The sequence below is a fragment of the Drosophila innubila genome, chromosome X (assembly GCF_004354385.1).
Source record: "Drosophila innubila isolate TH190305 chromosome X, UK_Dinn_1.0, whole genome shotgun sequence".
Lineage (NCBI taxonomy): Eukaryota > Metazoa > Arthropoda > Insecta > Diptera > Drosophilidae > Drosophila > Drosophila innubila.
This window is the reverse complement of record NC_047626.1, coordinates 8,989,472-9,000,019: the sequence shown is the minus strand read 5'-3', so window position 1 is coordinate 9,000,019 and position 10,548 is coordinate 8,989,472. Positions and strand designations below refer to the sequence as shown.

The window sequence follows — 10,548 nt, the reverse complement described above, 5'->3', positions numbered from 1 at the left end:
ATATTTTGAGCTTTTTTAATTTGTAAATCAGTTGAATTACATAATTGCTTAAAACTAATATTTTAGCCAAATTTTGAATAACCTAATTAAGTGTAAACAGTTTATATTTAAATTTAATATTGACATTTGAAAATAAACTAATAGAAATTTGCAGGCTATTTCTTTAAAAACATTAGTGTAATTAATAAGACAATATTTATTTATTTATTAATTTATTTATTATTTGTTAAGCTAAAAATTTGCTGGTCAATAATCCCAAAAAATGTTGTTTAAAAGTTTTCTGAATTCAAACATTTTCTTTGTCAAAATATAAGCAAATAAATAGGAGAAAAAAAAAAACAATTAACTATTTGCTTAAGTTCAATATTTTAAGCAAAGTTTCTTATAATTATAATTATTTAATTACTGAATTATTATTTAATTATTTTATAATTATAATTAATGTATTATGTGATTTTTAAAATGTTTTTTAAAGCTAACTGTCGCTTTGTTGGCGCTCATCGCCGCTTGTTGCTCATGTGGCTTAACCACAGCGGATATTTCACTGAAGCAATCACCGCGATTTGAGGAGAGCAGCTATGGCAATTCCCGTTATCAGATCTTTGAGGTGCACAATCATTATGAGGGCAAAAGCAATGCCTACTTGCCACCAACTCAAGTGTTGCCACAGGCGACACACGAGGAGATACACATACATCATCAGTCACAGCCACAGCAGCAGCAACAGCAGCAACAGTTGCTGACAGCGACCTCAACGGCAACGGCAACGGCAACAGCTGCTGATGATGAGGATGATGTGTCCTTTTTGAGTTTTGCCGATGACACACATTTGCATGCGCCAGCAACAGTTGCCACGGTGCCTGTTGCTGTGCCAGTGCCTTTCCCCTCCAACTATCAGCATGATTTTCAACGCAAGCAACCGTTGCAGCAGCAGCAGCAGCAACAACAGCAATCTGTTGCTTATAGAGCGCAGCCTTATTTGCCACCCACAGCAGCCACGCCCAGCACACAGCAGCAACATGTCTATCAGTCTACTGTTGCTGACAGCTTAAGCTCCACTGCACCACAGCAATTCGCACAGCAGCAACATAATTATCAATCACCTGGATATTTGCCACCCACTGGCAGCAGCGTATCACAGCAGCAGCAACAGGTGCCGCAACAGCAGCAACATGTGCAATTGCATCAGCAGCAGCAACATGTGCAATTGCAGCAGCAGCAGCAACATGTGCAATTGCATCAGCAGCAGCAGCAACATCAACATCACCATGAGCAACAGCTGCAGCAGCAACCACAGCGTGCCTACAGAGGCAATGATTATCTGCCACCCACCACAACAACAACAACAGCTGCTGCCATTGCTAGCTATCCACAGCAGCAACATCAGCAGCAAAAGGTATATCGCGGACCAGCCTATTTGCCACCCAGCAGCAGCAACAGCGGCAGCACTGCCAGCAACATTGTCAGCAGCAGCAGCATCGCTAGCAGCAGCAGCATCGCCAGCAGCAACAGCATTGTCAGCAGCAACAGCATCACCAGCAGCTCGGCTCAAACGAACTACCAAGCACCTGGTTATTTGCCACCTGGTTATGAGTTTGCCAATCCGGAGGTAGTTGCACAGCCACAGCAACAACAGCACGTGCCACAAGTACAGCAGCAACAGGTACAGCAGCAACAGGTGCAGCAGCAACAAGTACAGCAGCAACAGGTGCAGCAGCAACAAGTGCAGCAGCAATTGCAGCCCGTGCCACAAGAGCAGCAGCAACAATTGCAGCCCTTGCAACAGCAATTGCAAACACAGTCACACTCCACAGCAACAGCAACAACAGCGATTACAGCAACAGCAACAACAGCTGCTGATTATCATGCACCTGGCTATCTGCCACCTGGCTATGAGTATGCCAATCCCGATCAGTTGCCCGTGGCGCTAGCACAAGCAGTTGCTGGCGTGCAACAGCCAGCAACAGTTGCCGATTATCGTGCACCAGATTATTTGCCACCCAGCTACAATGAAGAAGTCAAAACGCAGCCACAGCAACAAGCTATTGTTTATCAGGCACAACAGCAACAGGTGCAGCAGCAACAGGTACAACAACAACAGGTACAACAGCAACAGGTACAACAACAACTCCATCATCCTGGCGCTCTGCCAGATGGTTATGAGTTTAGCAAGCCAGATAATTTTGAGGCAGCCATTGCTGAGCTGCACAGCCTGCAAACGCAAACGAAATTGCTGAAACAGCAGCAGCAACAGCAGCAATTGCAGCTACAGCAGCAGCAATTGCTGTTGCAGCAACAGCAGCAGCGAAATGTTGCCGCTTTGCCAGGCAGCAACATTGTTTATGGCGTGCCCAAGCAACAGCAACTGCCAGCAACTACAACGACAACAGCAACAGCAACTGTTTATCAGGCTACACCAGCAGCAGTTGCTGCTCCCGTTGCAGTTGCAGCTCCAGTTGCTGCTCCCGTTGCAGTTGCAACTCCGTTGCCTGCACCACCAACACAACACACACACATACACACGCTGAGCAGTTATATGAATACGGTGCAGCCATTTGCACGTTATGGTCAACCACAGCAGCAGCAGCATGTGCAGCAACATGTTCAGCAACAGCAACCACACGTGCAGCAGCAACACGTGCAACCGCAGCAATTTGTCGAAGTTGCACCCATGTATCGTGAGCAATCGAAGCGTCCACGTTTCTATGCGCCAGCAATGTCTTACGCCAGCAATGCATTGCCCACGCAGTATCACGAGCATCATCACCATCATCAGCAACATCAGGTGCGACAGCAACAACATCATCAGCAGCAGCAACATCATCATCAGCAGCAACATCATCATCAGCAACATCATCATCAACAGCAGCTGCAACATCAACAATTGCCACGCGCCACATTGAGTCTGCAGGCGCAACAGTCGCTGCAAAAGTTTATGCCACGCGAAATGCAAATGGCCGTCAATGTTGCCGTTGCTGCCGCCTCACCCGTGCCACAACGTGGCAGCTCCCGCGTGCGCACCGTGCAAATTGTGAAGCCGCATGCGGCGCGCACCTTTAAAGTGCTGGAAACACTCGATGCTGCTGGTGTGAAGACCATCAAGATCCTCGGCACGAGTCACGTGCAACCCAAGGGGCAACATCATGTCGTCAAGGTCGTTACACAGGATGAGCACAACGTAGAGAGTCATGTGCAAACCGTCAAGATCTACGATGATGAGCAGGAATATGTGCCACAGCAACAGCAACAGCTGCCACAACTGCCACAACAGCAACATGCTGCTGTTGCTGCCACACGCGGTTACTTGCCACCAACGGCGGCACGTCCACGCACACGCCTCGTGCGTGACACGACCAGGCATTGAGTGGCAACACCAAATGTGGCAACAATTGCTTGCAACACTGCGTCATCCTAGCACTGATTAGTTGTTAAAACATTTCATCATCTTCAACAGAAATCCAACTTTTTTTTTCTTCTATATATATATTTTTTTTTTTGGTCAGCACGCGTTTTGTGCGCTGTTAAAAACGCGCGCGCTATTTTTTGCGATTTTTTAATCGATTCAATGAATTTATTACCAACTTTTAAACTCTTATCATATATCACAAAAAAAAAAACAAACGATTTCTTACCTAATAAAACCTACTTATATATGTACATAAATTGTTGTTTCTCTCGTGTGTGTGTGTGTGTGTGTGTGTGTGTGTGTGTGTGTGTAGCTCAAAGACTGTAATATTCATAAAAAAGACGCTTTATTCAGTTTATGCAGTCAAATGGCGTGACACGAGCAGGCACGACAGCTCACGAAGCAGCGCTAGTTCTGCGATAGTCATACTTTATGCGTGTTTGTGCCTGTTCATGCAGGTTTGTGCGTGTCTCGCTGGAGCAATGATACTAAAAATTACTAATGGAATACGACACGAAGAAAAATAACTGTTATGCGATTAATAGAACAACTCAACACGACTAAACAAGACTGGACACAACTGTGCACGACTTGACACGACTCAACACGATTTTTTCCGATTTTAAATGAGTTGCTACGCTTGCTTGTCATAATTTCAAACTAATTAATCGAATATCTCCAGCTGAAAACACAATACGCGATTAAAAATAAAAAAATATTTAATATATAGATTAAAAACGACTTCAGAGTAGTAGAGTAGAGACTTTAATTAAATCGAATATATCAAGATGAAATCACGACTTTACCCGACTGAAAATTACTTCATGCAAATTCGGATCGAGAGCACTACTTATTTGATAGATAACGACCTATATGACTTTACAGGACGTGATGCGATAATTTCGGATTCAACAAATCGGATTTTCCGAGCTGAAATATTTCGAAAATACCGTTCGATTTGATTTCTCACGATTATACAATACGTTACAATATCAAAACATATCGTTTTCAATAATTAGACATGCAAATCTTCAACAAAAAAACGCCAGCGTTTTGCACGCTGTTAAAAACGCATCAAGCTTTTATAGGTCGTAAAAAGACACAGGAAAAATGGCAATAAATTTTCGAAAATTTTTAAAATAAATTAGATGTATAAGAAAAAAAACCCAAAATGCTGTGACCTTCAAAAGGTTTGTTTTTGTTTTTTTGTGTGTTTTTGGCTGCTGTGTAACGCTGACAACTTGGTCAACAGGCCGTGCCCAAAAAACGACAGATGGGCTAAGTGAAAGTTGTATATGTAAATTTAAGTATGTTTTTAGTCAAGCTAAATCGATTTGGCTGTTTGTTATCATATGTTGTCCCCTCATAAAATAGACGAAGTAGACGAAATAAAGAAAATGTCAATAGGCGCTGCATTGATTGACACTGTGATGAATCAATGGAAAATCAATGAAAAACCCCACACACACACACATAAATGTGAGCAACAACAAAAGATCAATTTGACAAAGGTCAATCAATGGTCTGTCCATCAGTTGACCATTTTTCAATGATGACTCTTGCAACGTTAACGCATCTGTCTCAGCTGGTCAAATTGCCTAATCGTTGACATAACTGGGCTGACGAGACGGAGGAGACAATCAAACAATAGACAACACCCGAAATCCCATCGATGAGTCGTTGATTGTACACACAATTTGCCAATGAAGCAATGTCAACATGTGACGGGGATTTCGCCTTTGTTTCAAGTGTTTATTTGTTAACACATTTACCTCGAATAGGAATTTTGACAATTAATATTAAGAATAATAATAAATTAATGAGAAACATAGGACTGGAAAACTTAAATAGGAAAAGCGATTAATAATAAGAAAATAAATTCCTAGAAAAAAAGGAATTGCAATTTAAATAAAATTTTTATAGTTTTAGAAATTTTTTTTATTTAATATTAAAAAATTTACAGCCATACTCTTAGAAAGAAACCACTTTTGTGCACACTGTTACCTCTACTTATACCTAAAGCTTAGGAATTTTAGTACTAAAAACACAAAATTTCTGAAAAAATTAATTAGAAATGAAAACTGAAAAGCATGTAACAAAAAATAGCAATTTAATCTTCAAATATTTATAGCCATACTCTTAGAAAGAAAACAGCTTTTGTACACACTCTTACCTCTACTTATACTTAAAGCATAGGAACTTTGAGAATTAGTACTAAAAATACCAAATTTATGAAAAATTAATTAGAAATGAAATTTTCCGTTTTCATTTCTTGTAACAATAAAATAAAAAAAAAATATTTCCAAAATATTAAATGTAATTGGAATTTTTATCAAATATTTCAGCAGCTCAGTAATACTCTCAATTCGCGGCTCTTTCGGCCCTTAGAGCTCTTCCGTTATGTTTTTTTTTTTTTTTTTTTTTGTACTGATCCATGACTTAAGTCGTTTTTTTATCTGATCTACATTCATTGGAATTCTGGTACTCTGCATAATTTTCTTGTTTAAATTTCCAAGTTCTTTCAACTAATTCTTTTTTTTTGATTATGTTTTCTTTAAAATATATTAAATTTTTTTTTTGTCTAGCAATTCTAGCAAAAACATTCGGAACTCGCATAAGTTACCAAATTTACATCATCTTCTTTTGAAATCCAACCAAATGCCGCCTTTGTGTGCGCCCACAAAAATAAACGGATCTAGTTGAATGCCCTCGAGTGTACGGCCATTCACATGCACCTCATAACGCTTCACAATCGCAGCTATTGCCGCCTTGGTTTGGATTAGACCCAAACGGATGCCCACACATTGGCGTGGTCCATTGCCAAAGCCCAGAAAGACGCCCATTTGTTGGTATCTCTTTAAGCCGCCATTGAGAAAGCGTTCGGGCTTAAACACTTGCGGTTCGGGATAAAAATTGGGATCATGGTGCAGTCCATATATTGGTATCATCACATTATCGCCCGGATACATTTGCAAGGCTTTGCTGTGAAGACTGCCGTGGAATGTGTAGGGTGAGGTGCAAGTCTTGGAGGCCCAACCTCCAGCTGGATAAATGCGAAGACTCTCTGGAAGAATGTGTAAAGAAATAAATGCTACTGTTAGATATTGTTCGTGTGAAACGTTTAAGAAGGTGACACAAAGAGCAAATGCTAAAAGTGAAAAGTTTGTAAATTTAATGAAAGAGAAAAAAGGGATGAGTTGGAATAGAGAAGAGCACACAAAAAGAATGCTAGACGGGGAGATGGAAGAAAAATATGGAAGGAGAAAACAAATTAAGAAGAAGGATAAAGAGCGTATGAAAACGAACGAAAAAAATAGAAAAAAAATGATAAAAAAAAGCGTGGAGAAACATATTCTAACATGGAAAAATAAGAGAGAAGCTGAGAAAAGTGTGGAGAATGGTGGGTGGCGGGAGAATACAATCGGAAGTGTAGGAAGAAGAAGGAAGAAGAAGGAGAGGAGATAAGAGAAATAGGAGAAAATAGTCAGAGAAAGAGGCAGAATGGAGGAAATGAAAAATTCAGAAGAAATTTTACGAAGAATAGAAAAAAGAAGCATTTACGCAGGAGACAAAAGCAATTGAAATGACACAAAAGAAAAAAAAACCTACAGAGGGATTTTGACAAAGGAATAGAGACAGAAAAGTTTAACGCTTAAATATTTTGCAGTTGAAAAAATAAAGAAAAAAAAAATGAGAAACGATAACGGATGCGGAGCAAAGAAGAATTGATAAAGAGAGAGAGAGAGAGAGAGAGAGACAGTGATTGAGAGAGAGATAGAGAGAAAGAGCAAAATAGAGTAAGAGAGAGAGAGACAGTGAGAGAGAGACAGAGAGAGAGAGAGAGAGAAATATACAGAGAGAGAGAGAGAGAGAGAGAGAGAGAGAGAAAGAGAGAGAAGGACAAAGAGAGTCACACGCTCACTTAAAGGAGTTGTTGTACCTTCACTTACCATTCAAACAAGCACCTAAATAGGGCAACTCACTAAGGACATCAAAGTCAGGCAACAATTGATCCCTGGAACTGGCTTGGTCAAGCTCTTGCCACAACTGCTGCTGGCAGTCGGGATTGCGAGCCAGCTGAGAAATAAAATAAAATAAGAAAATTGAATAATGGGAACCATGAAAAGGTAAAACAAGTCCTACCAACAGCAGACAGTGGGCAATGGTTGAGGATGTGGTGTCCAGGCCATCGAACATAAAGGTCATGGCATGTGAGAGAAGCTGCGATTCACTCAGTTGATGCTCCTGCTGCATGTCCAGCAGATGATTGATGAAATCATTGCGTTCCTGTCGCTGCTCACGTCTCAAACGAAAGGCCTCGTGCACCAATTGGCCAAAGAATTGATCGTAGGACTTGGGTATGACCTTGGGACGCAGCCAACGCGGCAGTTGAGGAAACAGACCATTCAGAGCACCCGCTAGGGCTAGTCCCCGATTATCCTCCGACATCTCCTTGTTGTGCTTCGCCACTGGCAATGGCGTCTCGGTAAAGCTTCGTGCTTCAATGCCCAACACGCAATCGAAGAGATTGTCGCTGGTAAAGCGCAATCCCAGCTGCAAAGTGATCGAGATTCAAATAAAAAGCTTTCCTAGTTTGCAGAGCCTTCAACTTTCAGCAAATTTGAAAATAAACCTAACTTTAGTTCTAAATTGTGTTGTAAACATATTGAAAACTTGATTTTCGCGAAAGTGATTCTTAGCTACTTTAACTCGATTATTTTTTTGAAAATCAATCGAGTTATTTAAATCGATTTTTTGCAAAGTTTAAAACTCAACTCTTATTTGATTCTGCATTAAAAATTGTAAAATTCAATTTTTTTCTATTACTGTCGATTTTTTTCATACTTTCAATCACTGTCTATATTTCAAACTGTCATAACTTTTTTACATCTTAACCAATTTTCTCTCAGAATGTCAACTTTTCTAATATTTGGCCTCTATTTTGATCCTGCATTAAACATTTTTTTTCAACACCGTCTATTTTTTCCATACTTTCGATCACTGTCCATTTCTGCCCTTGCCGCATATACCCAAACTTCAAATTGTCATAACTTAAATAAATCTTAACCGATTTCCTTGCGGCATGTCATTTTCATCATTATTTGTACTCTTTTTTTAATCTGCATCAAAGTTATTTCTCTCCATGTCTGCTATACTTTTTCCCTTAGCACTTTTTTTAAAACTACAAACTGTCATAACTTAGTCAAATCCTAACCGATTTCCTTGCAGAATGACAATTTTAGCATTATTTGGCCTCGATTTTGATTGTGCATCAAAATTGGTATACTAAATTTTTTTTTCGCCACTGTCTATTTTTTCCAAAAGTTCGCCTTGACCCTAATTCTAAATATATTCTTTCAAAAGGTTTTTTTTTAACACTAAAAGCTTTAAAGAGCTTTACAATGAGCTTTGCACTTACGTCCATGCCATTTTGGGGCTGATTGCTACTCGACATACGTTCAATGTAATCGCAGAGTTTGCCACAGATGCGTTGCATGTTGCAATAGGCATTACGTATACGCCCGCTGGTCAACAGTGGTGAGAAGATGCCACGCTGTCGACGCCACTCGTCGCCATCGAGCACAAAGGGATTGCAAGCGACAAGCTTATCCTTTCTGGTGTCAATCATACGCGATGCATCGTTATTCTCAAAGTGACGAAACGCCGACACGAACACTTCGTTGATCAGCTTCGGCTCCAGCAAAAGTAACTTTGGAGTTCGCAGCAGAAATGTTCCCACATAACTGTCTGTCTCACGATATTTCCTGAAACGCCAAACAAAATAATTCTTAGATTACTTTTTTTTTGTTATCCTGATAACCTGATATTATGATAATAAATCCTGATACCTGATAATAAACACTTATCTTGTTGTCTTCTTTGTGTTTTGTGCTGAGCAAAAGCACAAAAGTGTCTGAGCAGTAACAACGTAAAATAGCACATTTGTTCAAGCTTTAAATAAAAATGTGTTTGCAAATAACAAAACTAAATTTGTTATTTAAAAAAAAAACAAATTTACTAAATTTAATTAATTTAATATCTGTCAAAACTGCACATAATTTTAGTTAACCAAAATAAGCCGAACAATTATTATTTTTTAGTATCTTTTTAAGATCTTAACAACTTATGAAGAATTATTATTTTCTGGACTAAGAGCGTTACATATTTCGCTTTTATTGATAAACTGTATACAAAACTACTAAAAATCACATTTGACAAAAAGTATTTTGCTTGAGCAATGACAGCAGAAAAGAGAAAACAAAATTGAAAGTGAAAATCGTGTTGTTTTAACGTATGTGTTCGACAACAATTGTTATTATTATTATTATATATATGTATATATATTGTAGAAATATTTTAAATGACATTAACCGGCATTGCCAGTGCGCTTGCTCACTCACATATAGATATCCCGCATATCGTTTGTAAAATGCTGACGAGGCCACACGATGTTCGGAAAGGAGCCGAGCAGCGGCAACGCCTTCGGCTCCCGAATGCCGCGACGCCTCCAATGTCCGAAATTCCATACGAGAAATATATATACCAGGGAGATCAGTCCGATGAGAGTCAACACTAGCCACTGAAACATGTTGAAAACTTTGTTTGGGTATCACTCGCAAACGTTGATCATCAACTGAGCCCGACATCGTTTCAATTGCCGACAATTTGAGTGCCACCCCCCTAAGTGGCATTATCAACCCCCTCCCACCGGCGGGTTCAGAGTCTATGTTAGTTCTCCCTGCTCCACCCACAACTCAGATGCGTAGTCCGACAGTCTAGGCACTCGTATTATGCAATACAAGCAACACACGACAGCTTTCATGTCGTAAGCTCAGATTTTATTATTCAATTAGATGCTAAGTGGGCGGTTCTGACGTGTCTTGACATGTCTCAACATGTTTGAACGTCATGGAACATGTGTTTCAAAGCATTTACACTATATTTAAAAAAGCTCATAAAATAAACAAAGCATCAATTTAAAAGTTATCGATAATTGACAATTGAATCACTAATCTCAAATCTCCATACATTTTTGATAGATTTTCGGTTGGTTTCGATTTCTGTGGCACCCCTGATTGGTTAATATCTCAGACGTAACTGAAGCAAGTAAGAGTTAATATCATTTATCAGCAAGCGGAAGT

The 10,548-nt window shown here is 39.7% G+C and overlaps 2 protein-coding genes across 2 annotated transcripts; one reads left to right on the top strand and one right to left on the bottom strand.

Annotated features, from left to right (window-relative positions):
- Positions 1-1,276: 1,276 nt before the first annotated feature.
- On the top strand, positions 1,277-4,306 carry LOC117785695 (bromodomain-containing protein DDB_G0280777; the record flags this gene model as incomplete). Its single annotated transcript, XM_034623884.1, has 6 exons — positions 1,277-1,427; positions 1,614-1,734; positions 1,852-2,302; positions 2,492-2,785; positions 2,867-3,229; positions 4,292-4,306. Coding segments are annotated over 6 exons (1,395 nt in total), but the record flags the coding sequence as incomplete, so codon positions are not given.
- A 1,520-nt stretch (positions 4,307-5,826) lies between these two features.
- LOC117793291 (probable cytochrome P450 28c1) lies at positions 5,827-10,048 on the bottom strand. The gene is made up of 5 exons (XM_034633578.1): positions 9,808-10,048; positions 8,826-9,171; positions 7,550-7,960; positions 7,357-7,483; positions 5,827-6,470 (listed from the first exon to the last, which is right to left on the bottom strand). The coding sequence occupies exons 1-5, from the start codon at positions 9,993-9,995 to the stop codon at positions 6,040-6,042; spliced, it is 1,503 nt and encodes a 500-aa protein (XP_034489469.1). The 5' UTR covers positions 9,996-10,048; the 3' UTR covers positions 5,827-6,039.
- Positions 10,049-10,548: the final 500 nt, after the last annotated feature.

What these genes read in the sequence shown, in the direction of transcription:
- LOC117793291 (XM_034633578.1), bottom strand. Translation starts at nt 9,995, where the DNA reads ATGTTTCAGTGGCTAGTGTTGACTCTCATCGGACTGATCTCCCTGGTA. An exon ending in AGCCCCAAAATGGCATGGAC is followed by an intron (nt 7,961 to 8,825) that starts GTAAGTGCAAAG and finishes ATCACTTTGCAG; the next exon opens with CTGGGATTGCGCTTTACCAG. An exon ending in TTGCCCACTGTCTGCTGTTG is followed by an intron (nt 7,484 to 7,549) that starts GTAGGACTTGTT and finishes TTTATTTCTCAG; the next exon opens with CTGGCTCGCAATCCCGACTG.